The 24,771-nt window shown below is 38.4% G+C and overlaps 1 protein-coding gene across 1 annotated transcript; it reads right to left on the bottom strand.

The window, feature by feature from the left end:
• Positions 1-13,232: 13,232 nt before the first annotated feature.
• On the bottom strand, positions 13,233-24,424 carry LOC130734103 (sucrose transport protein SUC4-like). The gene is made up of 5 exons (XM_057586410.1): positions 23,701-24,424; positions 14,451-15,190; positions 14,127-14,190; positions 13,996-14,039; positions 13,233-13,883 (listed from the first exon to the last, which is right to left on the bottom strand). Exons 1-5 carry the CDS (start codon positions 24,227-24,229, stop codon positions 13,725-13,727), a joined length of 1,536 nt encoding a protein of 511 aa, XP_057442393.1. The 5' UTR covers positions 24,230-24,424; the 3' UTR covers positions 13,233-13,724.
• Positions 24,425-24,771: the final 347 nt, after the last annotated feature.

The following is a 24,771-nucleotide window of genomic DNA, read 5'->3' as shown; positions in this document are numbered from 1 at the left end:
CGCTTTAAAGTTACTTTATCCTTTCTCTTAGTAAACTATTCAACCGATCAAATTTCATTTTCTTTCAAATATACAACAACAATAATCAAAGGTCTTATAACTGGAGGTCGATTACATGGATCAAGTTGTGGAAATGTCCAATCATGAATTAGGTTCAATGATGAACTATACAGATATAGATCTGTTTAAATGATTTAGCTTAATAACTGCCTTGGCCTTGATATCCAAAGTTAGATTCCACATGTTTGTTATTTCTGCCCTCATGGATATTTGATCAAACCAGATGAAATATCATTGTATATTACTAGCCCAAATTCACTACACTAGGCCTCTGGGGCCTGGGCTGTGCTATCATGGATATTCCACAGAATAAGATGTTGTGCTGTATTTGACTAACAGTCAATAAGATTTACGGCGACCCTGCAATTTGTGGTGGTAATACCCACTGTTACAATATAATATAAAATTATTCATTTAATCCTTACCAAACAGCTTAAGTTTTTGGGATAAGTGGTTATTTATGTGCAGTTTGTAGCAGTTTCTAACCACCATGATTGCAAGTGTCGCGGGATCTTAGAAATTGTGTATCCTCGTACACGAGCGTCCATGATCTCCACCATGCTCTTCACCTATGGTTGGCTAATGGATTTTTGGGAAAACAATCATTTTCCAACGTTTTTGTGCACAAAGTACTAATATTGTGATGACCAATTGATCGAGTAAAGGGAGATGCTCATAAAGACAGAACAAGCAGAATATTAGGTACTAGTACTACTACAACTGTTGTACCGTTACAACTTGGACCAATTAAACCCACTTGACAGGAGCTTCCATATTCTTTAATCACCGAAAGATGTCAATTTTAGGCACTGTAAACTAAAGCAATATTCACATTCACACCCAATCTCTTAAGAGCTGAGCTTAGATCTTCACTCTGATCTGACATAACATCTTAGGAATCTTGAATGAAAGACATTTATCATCTGAGGGGAATCAATGCCAGAAATTCATTAATAAAGCAACAATAACAACACTACTGAAAACACAGGAAAATAAAAACCAGTGTCATCCAAAGGATGAGCATGAATTCGAAACCTTTCGAATTTGGCATCCGGATAGATGGCAATGGCTAATTCCTTGCCACCTAAGGGATATAACAGCATGTTTGGTTTTGTGTCTGCAAGAGCAAGAATCGATTCTACATTTCTAAGATCATGGGATTATGGCATAAAATTGTCCTGTCTACTATTAAAAAGACATCTGAATACAAGTTGGCTAAGTGGAGAACAGACATAGAATTTATCAGATATAACAATTTGAACAAAAACGCAAGTGTGGGAAAGAGGAGTGACAAGACAGATCAAAGTTCAGTTTTCATATTAGTAAAAGATTATTCTTCTCTAGTAGACAGAACAGATTCTACAGAATCTATACTTGCTTCCCTCTAACCAAAACTATTCCCTGTCATAGATACATGTGAATATGATTATGTAGGAACTTGTCACGAGGGAAACAGTTCTACTAAATGTTGAAAGATTTTTTTACCACTCTACGTTCGAATCTCTCAAGACTCAATTGTAGTATAGTAAAGGGTTTTGTCGTATCCACTGGGAGGTGTAATACTTATGTCATTCAATAGCTAACAAACTCAAATGATGGTTAACAGAGATATTAGGGGTTTGTTTAAGAACATGAAAATATAAAGAAAGCAGATAAAGTAATTGGATTCACCAAGGTAGATAGTTTTGCTGGGATTAGAGTTTCGTTGTTTGACCTCTATGTATTCTATTGATTCACATACAAATATCGTTCTATGCAATTGATTCCTCCCACAATTTCTTATCTTACTACCCAGTCCCCCGGCGTAGAAGATTATCAACTCAACTATATTAACCTTTAATCCCTTGATCGATTAACAATAGTGAGTAGCATTAAGCATGGATGTTTGAATAGACTAATGATCTAACCCTATCCCTAGACCTTAGAATCATTAGATGATTTTACCTATTTCAGATTTAAATAGTTAGATCCCACCATCCTATTAAATCTAAATTCATGTTCTAGGTGATCAATCCAAAACAAGCATGAAGCACAAGGTAAAAATCATTGAATCATGGAAAAGAAACATATGATTAACTCCAGTTCAGACTCAAGAACGTGTGAATTCCCTAAACAAGTTTGAATCAATCAAAATACCCAAGGGGATCAAACCTAAGATGTAGCATGAAGCAAAAGAGAAAACCATTGATTATTTAGCATAGAAACATGAAATTTGCATGAAAGGAAATCAAATAGATTACATGAGCATCAAAACAACTAGTTCTAATCCCAACAAATGAGAAATTAGCTATCCATTTCCATGGATAGCTTTACAATCATAAAAGAGAAGAAGAACGATGAAAAACCGAATACGTGACGGTTCCCCGACGATGAAATCGGCTCCAAAGCCTTCTCTCAAGTCTCCTATACCTCCCTTGATGCTCTCCTTCGAGTTCTATCTTTCCCTAAGTTGTGGGTTTCAGTTATGGTCCCAGAAGTTCTCCTATGTTCTGCTTTAAAATTTCCTTTTAAATGGCAAATCTGGCACGACCGCTCAGCGCCCTGTTACTTTAGGGATGGGTTTTCTTTAACCGCCTTGAAGACGCTCAGCCCCTTTCTTGGCCGCTCAGCCCTTTTCTGACAGGAAAAAGGAGCTCAGCTGGTTTTTAAAGGGCTCAGCTGATTTTTCCCAAACCTTCCAAAACTCTTTATCTTTTCACCAAATCTTCATCTCTTCACTAGATTCATGTCCCTACAACAACAATTGAGATTGGATCTCCATTTAAACACATTCTAATCAAAAGAGAGTCAATTTGCAAGATAATTTCCATAAATCACATAGATAAGTGCCTTAATAACAATGGAAAACTACGTAAAATTGGCACTTATCAACTCCCCCCAACTTAGCACTTTGTTTGTCCTCAAACAAAAGGTAATGACTTAAATCAAACAAGCATGACTTAAACTTTTTCAAAGCTCAATTTGCAAGATCTCACAAAGATTGAATCAATGATCCAAAACAGAAACATGATGCCCACAAGAGAATGCATGACATTAATACAACTACTTATGCAACCTGAAACTCAATAGGCATGCAATCAATTACTCTTGATCAGGGAACCACTCAATCGAGTCAGGATATAGCATGTAAATCAGGCAAGGCTGTGTTTCGCTCATGTACATCACTGAATCACATAAGTCAAGATTGTTACTTGTCTCCTCAATCATCAAAACTACATGTGAAATCAAGGATCACTAAGGTCTTTACAGGGTTGTAATGAGGCTAGGCTTCAAAGAGTTTTGTTTTTCAGGATATGCAAAGAAACTCAACAAGGCAAGAGAGAAATCACACTTTACATTCATGATATTCACTCCCCTCAACTTGCTTTAAACCAACTCCCATTCACCATGTTCAATTCAACTCAACCCTTTGTTTTCTCATCAATATCTTCTTTATTCTCTTTTTGTTCTTGTTGCATTTTTTTTTCTTTTTTCTTTCTTTCTATTTTTGCCCTTTTTTTTTCTTTTCAAGCATACTCACATTTGAAAATATTTACAAATACATTGAATCTGAAATTGCACAAAAAATTCAGCTCAAGAGCCTTCTCCCCCCAACTTGCATACAACTCACACTAGTGAATGCTCTCTTAGCCTATCGAGCTTAGGAAAGTCGTTGTTTTTCTTTTAGGGATAGGGTTATAGTGAAGAACAATACACAAAACATTCAACATTCAGGCTCAAAGGGGTAACAAATGGACTTCTATTGAAATAGGAAGGCTATTTAGCTAAGTAGCTATATATACATAACAAAATATGCCTTGATCCTTTCCTATCAATTCCATGCAGCCAATGATATCAGATACTCAAACAAAATCAACCATGCAAAGAAGTGATGCTCTCTCAACTCACAGTGTATAGGAACACTCCCTCACAGGCTAAAAAGTTTCAAATAACCCTGATTTTCAAGTAATTTTCTTGTTATGCTTCAAGAATTCCAAGTGAATAATGCAATCATATCTAGTCATGACATCAATGAGTGCAAACACAACTTCTATCATAGAATCACTAAAATCAATTCATTTTAAGTACAGATCAAGGGCTTCTCACAATAGTCATGCTAGTATTGAAAACAGTCAGAGAAACATGAAATCTAGGGCACAAGTGCTATCTATAGAAAAAAACTATACTATTAAAAAGAAACTAAAAACAAGGTAAAGTGGACTCCCTCATGATGTGAATGCTTTGAATCCAAGATCACTACTCAAATCCTTGATGTCTCACTCCCTCCTTGATAAATGGACTGTCCTCAGGCCAAACTGTATGATTTTATTGTTAATCTGTCTTACAGTCACTTGAAACATGTTAGAATAAAAGAGAGAAATGAGAAAATAAAAGTGTTATAATAGTAAAAACTCAAGTTCATATGAAAATAGACTTCAAGATCTTTCCAAAGAGTGGTCATTTGCTTAAACCCGATAAGAAATGAAGAAGTTATGTACATTTGAAGTAAAGCATGTATTGCTGTTTCAAGGGTGGCGCTGAGCGCCCAAACCTAGCGCTGAGCGCTAAAATGACAGTGAATCCATTATGCTTTGCAAAATTCAGGGCGCTAAGCACCCCAAATAACACGCTAAGCGTGTTTTGGACAGAAACAAGACCTGCATAATGGTGTTGCAGTTGAAAAATCTGGTTTTTCACAAGTGTTATATCCAATGCTTGTTCTAGACTAAGTTTTCACTCCTCACCTTCACTCATACACTCTAAACACTCATTTAAACTTGCTCAAATCTTTTTCAAACTAAATTTTCAATCACAAATCCAAAATCAAAAGATCAAATTGACAATTTTCACAAGTGGGTAGGTCAAATTTTGAGTTTTGAATTTTCAAAGCATGCCAATTGATTCTTTCACATCCATTCATCATATGAAACATGTCTAAGCCTTAAAAATCAACACTCAAGCTCAATTCATCAGTGATTTACAATCCAAGCTTCAAAGTCAAGTTTCATGCATTTCCACAACTCAATAGGCCAAATTTTGATTTAAACAATTTTAACACATGTCATTTGGTTCAAACACATTTATATACCCTATGAAACTTGTGCATAACTTAAGATTAGAAATTGAAGCACATTTCGCACAAAAGTCACTCTAAGCTCCATTTAGGGTCAAATTTCACTTATTTCACAACTCAATACCTTATATTTTGAACTTCTTACATTTCCTTCATGCTAGGCCTCAAAACGATATATTAACATTATTTAAAACTTGTTGAGAGCTTTTAGATACACAATTGAAGCGCATGGCATCATAACTCACTCCATGGACATGACAATCACAAATAGACCTTCATTTTTGCAATTCCATCACACATCAAGAAGTTCACTAAAACTTATCCTAAAACTTGAAAAACAACATTCAAAACACATTATGAGATGGTTCACAAGCAATAGGAAGAAACTTTGCACAGTTTATGAAGAAAATACCATAGTGGGACTTGTTTTTCACTTAAGACCACACAACCACATACCTCAGATTTTACAATTCATACAAACCTTGCATACCATCAATCCATATGCATGATAAACACTTAGTTGAACCTGTAGCAACCCCTAAACTCAAATTTTGAACAGAAATTTCACATGATCCAAATTCCATTCAAATTTCATGCATTTTCACAAGTCACCTCCTCAAATTCAAAGTTTATCATTTTCGTTGCTTCCAAAGCTTATGAACACACTCAATATATCTATCAAAACTTGTGAAGCACCTTAAAGCACACAATTAATCAAAGCTTCACAAAATCACACTACCACTTACTAAAACACATAAAAACATAAATATAACAAAAGCAATAAAAACACTGGGTTGCCTCCCAGGAAGCGCTTGTTTAAGGTCATTAGCTTGACGCTAGCACTATCATGGTGACCACAAACAAGGATTATAGTATAACCCCTTCCTTTTTTTAGGCCTTTTGACTTGGATTTCATCTAATTTTATAACAAAGTATTTCCAAGCCATCAAAAACTCATTTTTTTTCTTTCTTTTCTCAATCAAACCCAATTCACCTACATTCAACTCACATGCCAAGGTATTTACATGCATATGAATGAATGAAAATTTAAAGTTCTTTGAAGAATTTGATGGAACTTGTTCATCAAACCTATCACCAAATACAGAGTCAATATGCTCAACATTAATAATTTCATCATTGCATTGGTGATGTGATATGCTATCAAAATCTTCAACGCTTACCTCATCCTCATCATGTTTTACCTGTGGAGGGCTTGAAGGAATCGGTAAGTGGTGAAGGGTTGGATCTCTTTCTTCTTTTTTTGATTTTTCTTCTTCTTCCTCACTTTCTTCCACTTGTGCTTCAACAATTCCTCTTCCATGTTCAGCTACCATGTTAGCTAGCTTTCCCAATTGATCCTCCAAGTTCTTGATGGAAGCCTCAGTATTCCTTTGATTAATCATTGACAATTGCATAAATTGCACCAATGTATCCTCAAGCTTAGAAATCCTATCCTCTTCGGAGGGATAGTATGTTTGAGACGATTGAAACATTTTGAAAGTAGTGATTCAGAAGCTTCTTGTTGCTTCTCCTCTTGAACTAGCTAACTAACACAAGAGATTAGTAACAACAAGGAAAGTTAAACTGAAAACAAAAACTATACACTATATTCACAATCATTCAAGAATGAAAACTATTGCAATGCAATTAGTATTGGCACACCTCCTCGGCAACGGCGCCAATTTGTTGAAAGATTTTTTTACCACTCTACGTTCGAATCTCTCAAGACTCAATTGTAGTATAGTAAAGGGTTTTGTCGTATCCACTGGGAGGTGTAATACTTATGTCATTCAATAGCTAACAAACTCAAATGATGGTTAACAGAGATATTAGGGGTTTGTTTAAGAACATGAAAATATAAAGAAAGCAGATAAAGTAATTGGATTCACCAAGGTAGATAGTTTTGTTGGGATTAGAGTTTCGTTGTTTGACCTCTATGTATTCTATTGATTCACATACAAATATCGTTCTATGCAATTGATTCCTCCCACAATTTCTTATCTTACTACCCAGTCTCCCGGCGTAGAAGATTATCAACTCAACTATATTAACCTTTAATCCCTTGATCGATTAACAATAGTGAGTAGCATTAAGCATGGATGTTTGAATAGACTAATGATCTAACCCTATCCCTAGACCTTAGAATCATTAGATGATTTTACCTATTTCAGATTTAAATAGTTAGATCCCACCATCCTATTAAATCTAAATTCATGTTCTAGGTGATCAATCCAAAACAAGCATGAAGCACAAGGTAAAAATCATTGAATCATGGAAAAGAAACATATGATTAACTCCAGTTCAGACTCAAGAACGTGTGAATTCCCTAAACAAGTTTGAATCAATCAAAATACCCAAGGGGATCAAACCTAAGATGTAGCATGAAGCAAAAGAGAAAACCATTGATTATTTAGCATAGAAACATGAAATTTGCATGAAAGGAAATCAAATAGATTACATGAGCATCAAAACAACTAGTTCTAATCCCAACAAATGAGAAATTAGCTATCCATTTCCATGGATAGCTTTACAATCATAAAAGAGAAGAAGAACGATGAAAAACCGAATACGTGACGGTTCCCCGACGATGAAATCGGCTCCAAAGCCTTCTCCCAAGTCTCCTATACCTCCCTTGATGCTCTCCTTCGAGTTCTATCTTTCCCTAAGTTGTGGGTTTCAGTTATGGTCCCAGAAGTTCTCCTCTGTTCTGCTTTAAAATTTCCTTTTAAATGGAAAATCTGGCACGACCGCTCAGCCCCTTTTCTGGCCGCTCAGCGCCCTGTTACTTTAGGGATGGGTTTTCTTTAACCGCCTTGAAGACGCTCAGCCCCTTTCTTGGCCGCTCAGCCCTTTTCTGACAGGAAAAAGGAGCTCAGCTGGTTTTTAAAGGGCTCAGCTGATTTTTCCCAAACCTTCCAAAACTCTTTATCTTTTCACCAAATCTTCATCTCTTCACTAGATTCATGTCCCTACAACAACAATTGAGATTGGATCTCCATTTAAACACATTCTAATCAAAAGAGAGTCAATTTGCAAGATAATTTCCATAAATCACATAGATAAGTGCCTTAATAACAATGGAAAACTACGTAAAATTGGCACTTATCACTAAAACAATACCAGCCCTCTCTTCCTTTATAGTGGACATGGCATTGTTGAGTTCCACCACATTGCGCCTTTAGTAATAATTTACGGAGACATGTATTATCAAATTCATGTACCAAATCCAGAAAGCATCTTTTTCAGCCTAATCAAATATCAAGGGGGGAAAAATTAATCAACATAAATTTTAGTAGTCTAGCCTATAAGTAACTAGTTGACTGTCTAAAATGAATAATACTTCCTGTTACAAATCTCTCAGTTAATTAAAAGTAGATTATTAGTGAAGTAAATTTGATAATCAAAATGATACGTTGTATGTCAAAGAGTGTGATAACAAGTGTCCAAACTCCAAACTGTACAAAAGAATTGAGCGCAAATCAGGACCAAGATACAAAGGTCCTGTCTAGCATGAACCATGGTGGTTCACTTAAATAACAACCATTAGAGGTAATAATTAAAATTCCAATACTGTAACTCTTTCTCTCCCATTCTCTCGTTTCTCTCCGGGCCTAGCTATTGTACATAGCCATCCACTCCTCCACCCGAACCAACCACCGTTTGCGAATACAGTGAGACTTGCAAGTCAAGGATTGATTCCTTATGGAGGTTGCAGATGCAACCAAGGTTGCTCTGTATTTGGGAATTCAAATTAGAGGTTATCATGTGGTAGGGGCAAACGAGAGCAACCGCAAATCGCATTCCTCAACCGAAGTTGCTTTCTTCAACGACAGCACAACAGTGTGCAGACACAGTATTCTTTTTTGGCTTAATCAAGTTTTTGGTCCCTAACCTTTGTCATAAATATGGCTTTAGTCCCTCGCCGAGTAAAGGTGGGGATTGGTCCCCAGTTTTTGGCAAAATGATTGGCTTTGGTCCTTCCGGCCGGTTGGGTCAACGCCGGAGCTCCGGGATGCCCATGTGGCATGGCCACGTCAATTAATGAGTCCATTTGGAATTTTTTTCTTTTTCATTAAAAAAAAACCTTAAATCCCTCCTGATTAAATTCTTCCCTTCCCTGTGCAGATCCTCCTCCACCTTCAATCTCTGCACCGTAAAGAACAAATTCATCTCTTCTTATTCACTTCAATCATACCACCATTCCCAAATTAACTCACCAACTAATACCAAAATTAAATCACCAACGAACAATTAATCCCAATCTGATTGTAAATTACAAATTATATACTGAAGATGTGCTGAAGCTGCTGAAACGGTGGATGATTCATCCTCTGCGGTAGTCACCACTCACAACCACGGGCACAACCTTCTCCTCCTTGTGGTAACTGTCTGTTTTTCTCTTATCAAGTTATCATCTTATGAAAAAAACTGGAGAAATTCATCTTCCTCCAGCAAACATTCATCTACACTCAAGAACCCAGATTTCAAGAAGATAATCCCAAAAATTCTTAAAACCTCTCCTTTTCCTCCTTCCTTTTCGTCCTCCTTTCTCTCTTTCTCGTGTGCCCAAAACCTCCATCTCCAAACCCAAAACCTTCATCTCCCAACTTCTCCGGAGAGAAAACCCATAGAGAAAAATTCCAACTCCAATGCTTTCTTCTTCCTGAAATAAAACTCAAAGATCAATAAAACCCATTTGTGTTTTACTCCGATTTAGGTTTTTCTCATCTTCTACGTCCACGCTTCGAGCTTTCTGCTTCTTTTGGTTTTTTTCTTTCTTTCTCAGAGATGCCTCGATCTGGGAGGGGCTTAGGTTGGGGTGGCTCGATCTGGGTGGGTTGGGGTTGGGGGTGACTCGATGTGGGAGGGGTGGGGTTGGGGGTGGTGGCTTGGTGTCGGGGCAGCTCGATCTGGGTGAGACTGGGGTTGGGATCATCTTCATCTCCATGTTCATCTATTTGTTATTTTATGGGTTTGGGATTTTGTTTTCTAGGATTTCTGCTGCACTTAGGTGAGTGTTTTAATTAATTTAAAGGAGGTTAATTAGGGAGGGTTTAGTATTTTAATTATGGGTTTTTCTTAATGAAAAAGAAAAAAAAAATCCAAATGGACTCATTAAATGACGTGGCCATGCCACATGGGCATCCCAAAGCTCTGGCGTTGACCCAACCGGCCGGAAGGACCAAAACCAATCATTTTGCCAAAAAATGGGGATCAATCCCCACCTTTACTCCGGCGAGGGACTAAAGCCATATTTATGACAAAGGTTAGGGACCAAAAACTTGATTAAGCCTTCTTTTTTCTCCTTCATCTTCTACTTTTCACTTGTCGCTTTAATTTTTGTTTACCTTCAAGTTCTGATGTGAAAACGGGTGGAGAATAGACCATTAATGGATTAGCAATACTTTGATGCAACATTTTTCCCCATTTGCCTCACGAAACAACCAATTGCTTTACTTTTCCATGAACTCGCTTCATCCACTGAATCAAAGGGAAGGAACAAAACCCCTCCAAGACTGACTTCAACCGACCTCAGTCGCTGGAAACAGCCCCAATTCGTCCTCGGTTGTTTCTGCCAATGTGGTCGTCAACAAGGTGTTGGTGGTTTCTGCCAATGCGTTCGTCAACAAGATCTCGTGCGGGGGTGACATTGCCGGAGCTGAGAGGTGGATAGGCAATGAAGGCCTGTAGGATGGAGGTTTCTGAGAGTGTTGCCGGAGTTGATAGACAAGGGAGTTGAGAAGGAAGGATGGAGATATTACTGTCAAAACAACTTAAAATTAGTCCCTCTGCATTTTAGCAATTAAAATTGAAAAAAGTAATCTTGTACTACTCCATTAAAAACTTAAAACATCATATAATACTTCATTCTTTAAGCAATTATATTATTTTAATAAAAACAATTAGGCTTAATACATCAGAAGGCCCCTGAAATTGTAAAGGGAATCAGTTTCAGGGCCTGTAAAATTTTCGCATCAAATTGGGTCCCTAAGAAATTTTTTTTAATTCAATTAAGACCAAAGTGTGTCTGATGCTGAAGTGGCTTCAATTTTAGCCTAGTCAGCTTTTCCACGTGGCATTTGAAATTATTTTTTAATTGAAAATTTTTAAAACTTAATTTTTTAATTCCAACTCATATATTAAAGCCTAAATTAAAAATAAATTCCTAATACAAAACCTAAACTTTTAGGGATTAAAAAATAGGGGAATAAGAACAAGAGAGAGGACCAATAACTAATTCACTGCATTCAGATTAATCACGAACCCAGTATTGAAATGGATATATATACCAGTAATCATAAAAGATGGGGAAAAAATAGAACTTGCGAGGTTATTGCACATGGGAAAGTACATGGTTGGTGAGTAACTATCAGAGCAGTGAAATCGCTACTTGTTAGTTCATTTTCTTTGAAAAATGGGGAAAAATCTTCACTGGGCTCTATGCTTGTTTGTTCACTTTGTACTCAGGGGAAGAAAACCCCTCCGTCTTCCTCCGCCGGAACACCTCCACCACCTCTTCCTCCTCCTCTTCACCAACCACAGCCGGCGAAACCCGATGCCCCACCGTCAGAACCCAAACCCTTCGCCACTCCAGACGCTAACGTAATCCTGGTCCCCAGCCACTCCAGATGGTTCTCATGGATTCAATTCACCAATGTGAGGTTCGTCACCTCCCTGAGTTCTTCGATTCTGCTCTGTCATGAAACAGAAGCTTCTTCTTCAATTTGAAGAAATCGTGGCTGCTGGGGAGATGAAGAAGCAATACAGGGCTTGAATGAGGTTTCTTCTTCCCTCCCACCACCGCCATCTTCTCCTTGATCTCTTTCCCTCTCACTGATCACAACCTCCATCCCTCTCTCTGTATTTTGATCGCGTTGTAGATCTAGTTAATGAGAGCGAAAATTAATGCCACGAAGGGGAAGGGTTGCAGATCTGGGTTGTTGAGTGGACAGGGGAATCAGACAGTGCGAGGTTGGCCACATGGGGATGAAGGTGGGGAGAAGATGGTTCTATCTTCATCCACTCTAGGGTTGAAATTGGGGATGAAAAATGAAGATGAATAGTCAGGGCTTAATTGGGGATTCTCAGATTAGATTAGGGATTAGTATTTGATTAGATCAGGTTATTTTAAGTTATTAGGTTAGATTAAGTTTTTTATTTTTTTTAAGTTATGAGAAGATGATTTGGGGTTAATTTGAGAGGGTTTGGAATTAAAAAATTAAGTTTTAAAAATTTTCAATTAAAAAATAATTCCAAATGCCACGTGGGAAAGCTGACTAGGCTAAAATTGAAGCTACTTCAGCATCAGACACACTTTGGCCTTAATTGAATTAAAAAAAATTTCTTAGGGATCCAATTTGATGCAAAAATTTTACAGGCCCTGAAACTGATTCCCTTTACAATTTCAGGGGCCTTCTGACGTATTAAGCCAAACAATTAAATAGTTAAATAAGGAACAGCATAGCAAGATCAACAAATTAAGTCTTAACATTGAATGACTACAATAAATAAATATTGTCATTAAGTAACCTCATAGCTAGACAGATGAAGATCTTCTCATGTGGAGTCCACATGACACTGTCATGTTGTCATGTTACAATCCTATTACGAGTATTAAGAGAGATGGACAAAGTCATTTGGCACGAGACATGAGAGGACCCTAATCGATAGCACGCACAAATTAAGTGTTAACATTGAATACTACATTCAAGTTTTATTTTTCCAATGAAAAAAATTTCTACACAAAAATAGTAGGAAGAAGTATTAAAGACAGGTCTCTGTCAAGGTTTACATCAGAAAATTCACTTACTCACTGTTGGCCACTAAAAACATTCTCCATACAAATAAATCACACAAATGTATGAGATTCCAAAAAATCATTATCGGAGCACTAATGTATGTAATGTCAAATCAGCACTGCTTCAAAAAAAATGATTTTTTTAGGGGGGGTGATTCTCACTCAGCAGCAACCAACTCATTTTAGTGGGGAAAGTATGTTTCTCAATGTTAGCTTTGGAACAAATGGAAGATGCCTCAACTACTTTCCCGTGGTATTTAGCATTAAAAGAAACACCGTACACATGCATGACTGATTTACAATGACAATAGTCTCCATTGATTGCACTAATGTCAATCAGTATTTGATGACAGCTTTTCATAATACATGAAGGATTACAAAATGTTTGGAAAAGAAATTATAAATGATTTCTTGTTTTACATTGTCCTTAGACACCACCCTCTCCTACAACCTGTAGATGTCCCTCATGGTTTACATGACCAACCAACCTCCAGGTTTCAAACAGGGAACCCACAAATCAGGATCACACAAAAAGAAATTATTCCAAAAGCTTTTTTGCTTCAGAAAATAATAACACCCAAAAATCAGATCATTGGCTTAATAATGACCATTAGGAATAGAACACAGGCAAGGACTAATTTATTCATTAGAAAATGATTGGGAGGTAGTAATCTTGAGAAGAAAAGACCCAAGACAAAAGGATACAAAAATAATAACTATTTACAAAAACAATACTGCCCCCAACCATAACATCGCATCCTCATCACCCATCTTCGAAAGAAACAAGTGCCAAAAGCAATCAAACATGATACCTCATACACGGATTTGAGGCTTTTGGGTACCAGTTCGGGGAATTGCCAAGACAGCTAAGAGTCCGCTCATAATGGCTGCAACAGCTCCCACAGCAAAGGCTGCGGAGTTTCCTCCACCAAATAGCTGATCCCATGGTCCACTTCCCAGGGAGACCACTATCTGTATAAAACATGATAAATATGTAACTATAACTCCTGAAACACAAAGTCTATTGACTACTACATGTCTTTTACAAATTTCTCATTCATAGAATACAAGTCATCACTAATACCTGTGGGATCACTATTGCCAGATTCAGGACACCCATCGATAACCCTGCAATAAGTAGCAATAATCTGTATAAATAGTTCTACAGTCACATCTTCAAGAAAAAATAAACAAGGTAGTGAATAGAAAACCCACCTTGGCCAAGTCCCAATGGTTCAGTATGCTTGGAAATTAAGGCATAAGGAACACTGTAAGTGATCTGGAATAAAGAATATAAATCAGAGAACATTAATAAAATAGTATATAAAGTCAATGGGACCATTTCTCAAACTTCACTTCACGCATATCATGCAATTTTTTTGGCTTATTTAGAAAAAATGTAATGGCCACTAGGATTTTAAACAGAACTCAGGAACAACAGAATTTCAGTCATTGTTCTAATCTAGAGACATAAAGGCTGCCTTCAATTTTCACAGGAAGGAACAATACCATTTTAAGCAGTAGAGAAGAGGAACTTACTGCCAATGGAAACCCAAGAATGGTAAAGATTATCAGTGCAGCAATCACAATGCCAGTTGGTGGTAGATCTTTGCCCACATAGCCAATGGTATTTGCCACATAGGTTACAACTAACATTGCAAGAAAGCAAACAGCCATTAAGATATTTGAGATTCCCCACACAAAACCAGCCCCCCGCTTCCTACATAGCTTCTCCATGAGCAATGATGTAACTCCAAGAACAACTGAATTAAGCATTAACCCAAGTGCTCCCATTCTAACTCCAGCATCATAATTAGGGCCTCCATTTGGATCAGCACCATAAATTTCTCGTCCCATCCAATCAGTATCAAAGAGAATAAACGGGAACCACCCAGTCCAATTCAGAGCAGTTACGGACAGTATTATCCATACAGTGCTTGAAAAATATTTAAATGTCCCAAATAATTCCCACATGAAAGCTTCTTCCGTGCTACCTGACTCCCCTGCCCCTTCTCCTGCATGGGCTGCCCCACTTGAGTTTAGAGGCACTTCATGAGCTGCCGTAATGCTGACATATGTCGTGACCGCAATGAAAGCAACGTCGAGAAAGAAAGCAGACTTGAGATTTGCACAACTAATAGTGCATGCAGGGGAAAGTGTGAAAGTAAAAATCCTGTACCAACCACTGTATGCTCCAGTCGCATAGCCAAGAATGTTACCAATGGCCATAAACAAGGAGAAGTAAGCATTTGCGACACGAGTCCTTCGATTATCCTTGCCTAACATTTCAAAGAAGAAAATGATAAAGAAAAGAATGAAGAGGAGCATCATTATTATATGCTTTCCAAAATTAATCACTTTCAATTCACAGAGTTATGACTTGCATAAAAGCATTCCAAATCGATCACTTTCAATTTCATAGAGTTATGACTTCCATTAGAGCATTACGCTTGATGGTTTATTTATTTATTTTTGTGTTACGAGGAGAGGGGGGGTCACCCTGAACACACAGTTCTCCCTCCCTTCCAAGTGAGCATTGCATATATCTAAGCAAGGGATGGAATTATTGAAGAATATAAAGGAAGGTAATGCCTCATATTTGTTCAGACATTTAGGTCACCTTTGCAAAGAATTTTATGAAAGATAGGTGAAAATAAAAGATAACTACCACATCCTTTAAAGTTTTATATATAATTGAGAACTGTATTCAACAATTAATATCAAGCCGAAGGATCATCTGCACCCAGGACCTCTGGTATCAATGAATGCAGAACTAATCTACTTCCAATTAAGCTTCTTAAATCCTGACCTTTTAAATGGGATCCTTTTATCCAGTTTGTTTGAAATCAAAATTCTTCAGTGGCTCAGGGTTTAATCCCATCCTAACTTCTAGCGTACGTGGGATATAAAAAGTTTTTCTGCAAAAATCTGGCATTATCAAAGTATTTCCTCACATCCACCAATATTTCATGATTACTAAATATGATAAATAATGTCATAATCACTTCAGTGCTTTCTAACTTTTTGAATTTAATTATATGAGAATTATTGTAAATGTATTTTCTAAGTATAATAGAAATATTTAATTAATTTTGTTGTAAATAAGGAATTAATATAAGAATTATTATTAGAAGATTATATTCAGTATTAGGAGATTTATTCTCTTATTAGGAGATTGTGTACATAATTAGTTATTTCCTTATTTAGGATTAGTCTTCTTCTATATAATGTAATTACCCTTTGTATTCTGATTAAGAAGTAATAATACAATTTCTCCTACTTTCAAGTTGGTATCAGAGCTCCCGATCTTGGGAGTTCTGCTTCTGCGAAAAAAACCCTAGCCGTCTTATTACGGCCCTTTTATCTGGTAACGTTTCCTGTTTTGCCACTGTTGGCTTATACCGTTTGGAGGCCTGTGCTCTTCATCACCGGCCTGCCATCCTCTGTTCGTTACTCCGATTGCACAGAGAGGGTTCCCCGTGCCTTTTGGTCTTGTTCTGAGGGTCGTTTCCTCACTTTGTTGGTGTTTTTTCTTGAGAAGCCTTTGGTTCTTCCATTCAAGGAGAGTGCAATCTTCTCTGTTTCTGTTATTTTTCCTCTTGTTTCCCTTCTACAGTAACATCTCTCAGTATGTCTGGAGACGAGATTCCCATACCTAAGGAGAAACTCACTTCTGGAGTGAAAGTCTCTCTTCCACCTTTGACCCACAAAGATCTCCCGGTATTACAAGGTTCCTTTCGCTTGGATGGGCGCAACTACCTCCAATGGTCTGAGCTCATCCGTCACACTCTCATAAGTCGCAAGAAAATCAGTTATATTGAAGAAAAAGCCCCTGCTGAAACTGATCCACAATATGACACATGGCGTGAAGAGAATTCTCTTATTATGACCTGGTTTTGGTACTCCATGATTCCGGAAATTAGCCGGAATTATATGTTTTTCCCTACTGCTAAGGAGATTTGGAATAATCTGGCACAGGCATATTCTAAGAAACAAGATCTCTCAGCTTGTTATGAATTGGAAAATAAAGTTTTCAATTCTAAGCAAGGAACTCTCTCCGTGACAGATTACTATGGGACCTTGAATGGTCTATGGATTGAATTAGATCAGTATCAAAATCTGAAGATGAAGTGTGATGCTGACTCCACAACATTGAATAAATTTATTGAAAAAGCGCGAATCTTTAAGTTTCTCTCTGGGCTTAACTCTGAATTTGATCCGATTCGGGTCCAAGTTTTGGGTAAAGAGCAACTCCCTTCTCTCTCAGAGGTGTTCTTTATAGTTCGTGGTGAAGAAACTAGGAGGACAGTGATGGTGGAAGACAAATCAGTTGATGGTTCAGCCTTAGCCTCTGGAAAGGGTCCCATAAAAGGATCCACCTCTTCCGGACACCCTAACCGTGATGATCGCCCCAACCGTGATGATCGCTTCAACCGTGATGATCTCTTCAACCGTGATGATCGTTGCACTTACTGTAAGAGGTCTGGTCACACCAAAGAGTACTGTTTCAAACTTTATGGAAGGGAAAACGTCCTTAGACGTATGAGGGGGTCCAAAGGTGCTCCGCAGAGGCGCGCAAATCACACAACTTCTGACATGGAAAATGATGATGAAGTCCCACCTGTACCACCAGCAGAAGATGTCCCTAGCCTTAGCAAAGCAGAATTGGAGCGTCTGAGAGCTTTTATGGACTCATTGAGTAAGCCCTCTGGTTCTTGTTCTCTCACAATGACTGGTAAGAGTTCTACCTTCTTATCTCTTAATGCTTTGAGTACTGAAAATGACTGGATTATTGACTCTGGTGCTACAGATCATATGACACCTCACCCCTCACATTTATCTTCTTATTCCACTTACCCTGAAAAACACTATATCACTGTTGCTAATGGATCCCAAAACCAGATTACGGGATGTGGTAATATTCACCTTAGTCCATCTCTTCCCTTAAAGCATGTGCTTCATGTCCCAAAGCTTTCTAACAATCTTTTGTCCATCCATAAACTCACTCGAGACTTGAACTGTGTTGTAACCTTTTTCCACTCACATGGTGTTTTTCAGGATCTTGCCACGGGACAGATAATTGGGATTGCTAAGGAACAGGACGGGTTATACTGTCTACGGCACGAGGAAAGCAAGTGTCATCAGACGAGTTCAGAGTCCTGGAATACTTCTCAAATATGGTTGCGGCACAAGCGTCTTGGGCATCCTCCTTTTAGTATTCTTAGGACCATGTTTCCCCATTTATTTTCAAAAGTGTCAGTCGAATCTTTTCATTGTGATGTTTGTCAGTTTTCTAAGCATCATCGTTCAACTTTTCTTCCTAGTAATAATAAATGTGCTCAACCTTTTGATCTTGTTCACTCTGATGTGTGGGGACCTTCGTCCATTTCTAATGTTTCTGGTGCAAAATGGTTTGTTACTTTTATTGATGATTGTACTCGGATTACATGGGTTTTTCTTATGAAAGATAAGTCTGAGGTGTTTCAATTATTTGTTAACTTTTTCCACATGATTAGAACACAGTTTGGGAAACCTATTAAGAGGTTAAGGTCAGACAATGGGAAAGAGTATGTTAACAAGAATTTTTCTGAATTTCTTACAAAAAATGGTGTGGTTCATGAGTTGACTTGTGTTGACACCCCACAACAAAATGGGGTTGCTGAAAGGAAAAATCGTCATCTTCTTGAAATCACTCGAGCTTTACTCTTTCAAATGAATGTTCCTAAGTTTTATTGGGGGGAAGCTGTCTTGACTGCTGCTTATTTAATTAATAGGTTACCTTCTAGGGTTTTATCTAGTGTTAGTCCTGTGCAGGTTATGACTAGCTTCTTTCCGTCTGTGCCCATTAAGTCAGGTCTTCAAAGTCGTGTATTTGGTTGTTCCGCCTTTGTCCATGTTCACGGTCATCATCGGGGTAAGTTAGATCCTCGGGCTATTAAGTGCATCTTTATAGGATATGCCTCAGATAAAAAGGGCTACAAGTGTTATCATCCTCCTAGTCGTCGTGTCTATATATCCATGGATGTTACTTTTCAAGAATCAGAGTCTTTTTATCCCAATCCTCAGCTTCAGGGGGGGAATACTCAGGAAGTTGAGTCTCCAGAATTGTCTGTTATTCCTCTTCTACAGGATCCCTTTATGCCTTCCTCTATTCCTATCACTGAGGACAGTGATGATGATGACAATGGTCCTGAACTAGTACCAAATCAGAATGATGACAATGGTCCTGAACTAGTACCAGATGAGAATGATGACAATGGTTCTGAAGTAGTACCAGATCAGAATAATGTTGACAGGTTCAGGATAAAGTACCAGCGGAAAGTAAAACCCGTCCTGATCCAACAACAAGTCCAATCGTCTGATCCTGAGGTAAGTGTTGCGAACCCTGAGCCTAGTAATTCCTATGAGCATAACCTTGATGACTTACCTATTGCCTTACGAAAAGGAAAACGTTCTTGTGCCAAGTACCCTATATCCCAGTTTGTGTCTACTCAAAATCTTTCTGTGCAGCATCAGAGTTTTATTTCAGCTATTGACTCTATTAGAGTCCCTACATCAGTACAAGAAGCATTAAAAGATAAGAACTGGATTCAAGCCATGAATGAAGAGATGCATGCACTGGACAAAAATGGAACTTGGGAGATTGTTGAGAAGCCAAATGACAAGAGGACAGTAGGTTGCAGGTGGATTTATACCGTGAAGTACCGATCTGATGGCACACTTGACAGGTATAAGGCGAGGCTAGTTGCAAAGGGATACACCCAGACCTATGGAATTGATTATGAAGAGACATTTGCTCCGGTAGCAAAAATGAACACTGTAAGGATCATTCTTTCCTTAGCAGCTCATTTTGATTGGGAGTTGCAACAGTTTGATGTTAAAAATGCTTTCTTGCATGGAGATTTGGAGGAAGAGGTGTATATGGAGATTCCACCGGGGTATGACCCTACTTCAGGAAGAAATAAGGTGTGCAAACTGAAGAAGGCCCTATATGGGCTCAAACAGTCACCCCGAGCTTGGTTTGGGAGATTCACTAATGCTATGGTGTCTCTGGGTTATAAACAAAGCCAAGGTGATCATACCCTCTTTATCAAACATACTCAAAATGGTAAACTCACTCTTCTGTTAGTCTATGTAGACGATATGATCATTGCAGGTAATGATGAACTTGAGAAGCAGAATCTGAGGAAACAGTTGGCAGCCCAATTTGAAATGAAGGATCTTGGAAAACTGAAATATTTCCTAGGTATGGAGGTGGCATACTCGAAGCAAGGGATTTTCATATCTCAAAGAAAGTATGTCCTTGATCTTCTCAAAGAGACTGGTAAATTGGGTTGTAAGCCCATTGGAGTGCCTATAGAGCAAAACCACAAGATTGGAAGTAGTGAGGAGGACCTTAGGGTTGATAAGGCTCAATATCAGAGACTTGTGGGGAAGCTCATTTATCTATCTCACACTAGGCCTGACATAGCTTATCCTGTTAGTGTTGTCAGTCAATTCATGCATGACCCACATGAGAGACACTTACAGGCTGTGGATAGAATCTTGCAGTATCTGAAGGCAAGTCCAGGGAGAGGTCTGCTGTTCAAGAAGAGTGAGCAGTTGTCTATGGAGGTTTATACTGATGCAGATTATGCAGGGTCAATTGTTGACAGGAGATCCACTACAGGATATTGTATGTTCTTGGGTGGAAATTTAGTTACATGGAGGAGCAAGAAGCAGAATGTAGTTGCCAGATCAAGCGCAGAGGCAGAGTTTAGAGCCATGGCTCAAGGAGTTTGTGAACTGTTGTGGATGAAGATCATACTGGATGATTTGAAAATAAAGTATGAAGCTCCCATGAGACTCTTCTGTGATAATAAATCTGTCAGTAGTATTGCTCATAATCCAGTCCAACACGACAGAACAAAGCACATAGAGATAGACCGGCACTTCATCAAAGAGAAATTGGATAGTGGTCTAATATCTACACAGTATGTCCCCTCAGGACTTCAGTTGGCTGATGTGCTCACCAAAGGACTTCCCTTGGAGCGGTTTCGAGAGCTTACTTGCAAGCTGGGAATGATAGATATTCATTCACCAGCTTGAGGGGGGTGTTGTAAATAAGGAATTAATATAAGAATTATTATAAGAAGATTATATTCAGTATTAGGAGATTTATTCTCTTATTAAGAGATTGTGTACATAATTAGTTATTTCCTTATTTAGGATTAGTCTTCTTCTATATAATGTAATTACCCTTTGTATTCTGATTAAGAAGTAATAATACAATTTCTCCTACTTTCAAGTAATTTATTATTTTGTATCTTTTATTATTATTACAAGTTTTAAGTTTTCAATTATAAAATTGAATATACATCGGTTTAACCAGAAACCCACTTATTCAACCAATAACTCATTAACTCAACATCACGAGATCAAGTTTATTATTGGTCCGGGTTTTAAAACATTGACAGAGAGAAACTAACTCTAAATAACTTACAGCAGGTAGGAGTAACTAAATGCCTAATAGATACAATCATGTGTGCCTGAGTGCAGCTGTAGCACTACACTCTAGTACTCTCCCTTCACTTGATCTAAGTAGCAAGAGCAAAGTAAATTGTGCTCATGGCCTTCCTTTGGATCTTAGTCCAATCAGTCTCAGTCATGGATGCTGGTTTCTCATCCTCTAAAGCTTGATCAAGACCTTGTGGCACGAAGAGGTCTTGGATGGTACTCACCTCTACCAAATCGAAACTTTTATCTTCCCATCAAATAACGGGATGTTAAAGTTAGGTGTGCTCCCTACCATAGCTCATACCACTATCAGGAAAAACCAATACACATAGAGAGGATCGAAGATGGGGACACAACAAAAATCACACACACAAAATTTGCGTGGTTCAGAACCTCTAGCCTACGTCCATAGAAATGCTTTAAAGAAAATGTCAAATATCTCAAAGAAAGATTACCCAGTCACCATAAGTAATGCATCAACCTACATACCCAAGTCCCCCACTCATAATAATGACAACACTTCTGGAGGCTCTCAATTGCTCTCTTCTCTTTAATAACTTGGGAAGCCCTTGCTCTTCAAAAGAGCTTCTTTGTGCAGTGGCGGTTAGTGGCTTCTTGGATAAGCACCTATTAATTTCTTCTCGCATCTCTAAGAGTCACCTCCTTTGAATATTGTCACCGTGTGCATACCAACAGTCACAACCTTCACACTATCAATTTAGACACCTCGCCGTCTCACCCTTGAATTAATGTTTGCATATTTGAACTGTTCTCTGACTTCTCTCCAACAACAACAACCACTCCTAAACAAAGATAACTCTTCATGAGGGATAAGCTGAAAAAGAGTCTAAATAAATTTTTCATCCCCCTATTTCTTAGTATATCTTCCATATCTATTCCAATAGATTCATCTTAAAAAAATTATCTAAGAAAATCTTAAATAGGGTTGCATGATCCCCCAAAGTTCAAAAGGAAACCTCGAAACTTATCTAATTCAACTAAATCACTGGGCCTATAAAGGAAACAGCCAGCAGAGGAGTAAAACCTGACTCTCTGCTTTGGTAGTTTGGTACTAACCTAGCTGCTTTACACCAAATTAATTTTCAAATCTGACACTGCCCTGAATTTGAAACTTAAAATATTAACCAGAGAAACCGGCGGACCGTAACCGAGCATAATAGTAATAATAGTAATAATAATAACCTACTTAGGCAAACAAATGACTATTGACTATACAATAGATAGAAGGCTTAATCTAAACATGAACCACAACTGTATTCATAAAAAATCATTAAGTTCATATGTGCTATGCCCCCATCAAATATGTAATAAAAGTATAAAACAACACTATTGGGGAAAGCTTAAAAACAGAAACCAGTTTTACCCAAATTATTAAATATGATAAAATAACCATTGTTTAAATTTTCAGATACTTAGCAGTAAGCACTAATCTCTACACAATCTTATGCAGGATTTTCTTTTTCACATTTTAATTTTACACATAGGATTATGCAGGGATGAAGTTTTTTTTTCCTGGTGCTGGTTCAGTGATTAAGTGCAGCTTTCCATAAATTTACTCTCTTTAAGTGCAATTAAGTGCAAGGTCAACTCTGAAGTAAAAAGCCAAACCATCTACAACCATGAGTTTCAACTTTCAAAGCAAGCACACAACAAATTTCACTACAATAGCATTTATAAATGACCAAAGGCATAGATGATAGAACCAACAAGGTAGGACCCACCCCCCCCTCCCCCCCCCCCCCCAACTAGAATGCAGAAAGGATCTATTAATAACCAAAGTACAGTTGTCCCCTAACCACATTAATTCTGTCTCAAAACAGTACCTCCATTGCAAAATCTGACCCAAACAACCTATTCAGAGCACAGCCTTATTGTGGCAAAAGCACAAATTAACCAAGGACCCGTTTGGGGAGCTTATTTGAGCTTATCTGATAGCATAAGCGCTTGTGCAAGTATTTATGTCATAAGCGCTCATGGCCGTTTATGACCATGGTAGCTTATGACCATAAGTGCTTAATTAAGTTGTTTTCCCAAACGGCCCAAATCAAACACCAAATTTACCATTCAGTAAATATTTCACAGCAGAAAAAATTTGCTAAATTCTAGTCAATAGTAGTCATAGTTCAGTAAACAAGCCAACTGCAAAATAAATAGGTAACAAAAATCATGCCATCAAAGGTAAAATGCATCAAGAGCCAGAAAAAAAAAAAAGTCAACCGGAGAAGATGAACAGTAAAACCTTCAATTAGGGATCAAGAAGAAGAGAGCTTACTAGTAAGATCAGCAAGCAAGGCTCTGCAAGGACCTTGAGTGACGTTATTAGCGACGTCGAGAATCCAAAACCCGATGACAAACACGGTGATGGCGGCCGGCCGGAAGCTCTCGGTGTCACCAAGCATCCACCCGATGTCGGCGGCGTAGCCAATAATGAGAACGGCAACAACGATCGAGGCGGCGCCGGCGAGAATGAACGGCCGGCGGCGGCCGAAGCGGCTGGTGCATTTGTCGCTGAGGTGGCCGACGAGCGGCTGGACGAAGAGGCCGGAGACAGGGCCGCAGAGCCAGATGATGCTCGCCCATTGGTGAGGGATCCCGAGCTGCTGAACGTAAGGGGTTAAGAGAGAGAGCTGTAGAGCCCAGCCGAACTGAATACCGCTCGCCACCGAGGCCACACGGAGTAACTGCCGTAACGGAACCCTCGCCGGTGGTGGTCGTGATGGTGGTGGTCGAGCCGATGACGTGGATGGTCGGTTTTTGGACCGGGGATGGTGGTGATGACGGTTATCCGGATCACCCGGCATCGCGGCGCGGCGCGTGTCGGGTTTCACGGTGGTGCGCGCGCGCTTTCTCTCTCTTGTTTCTCTCTCTTGGTTGTTGCGAGTTGTCGGAAACCGTTTCGTTCGGGATAACTGATGATGAGAGTTTCTGTTTCTGTTGCAAAGTGTGAAGAAGAAGCAAAGGTGGCGTGGTATGGTGCAATGCAGTGTGATTCCACTGCAACTTGGGAAAGTTGATTACTGAATTGACCTTGTACTAGGATGTATTTACGAAAGTAGATTGTGAATTAGATTCATGAAAACTAAACGTGTGCTCATGTATGGAAATGTTTCAATTGATTGTAGAGATGAAGTCAAGTCTAGACAAAACTAGATTGACTAGAATCTATGTATGGTGATTGGTTTTAACAAAGGAAGAATTTATTGAAACATTCGAATTGTGTTATGTGACCTTTACTAATATGGTCATGTTTAATTTATGTGTGAGCATCTAAAATTGTCCAAACGATTCTCGGCCAAGTTTGTGTTAAATCATCTTAATTTTAGATGAATCAGTAATATTTAAG

Source organism: Lotus japonicus, chromosome 1, assembly GCF_012489685.1.
Source record: "Lotus japonicus ecotype B-129 chromosome 1, LjGifu_v1.2".
In the NCBI taxonomy this organism is placed as follows: Eukaryota; Viridiplantae; Streptophyta; class Magnoliopsida; order Fabales; family Fabaceae; genus Lotus; species Lotus japonicus.
This window is presented reverse-complemented; position numbering and strand designations above follow the sequence as displayed.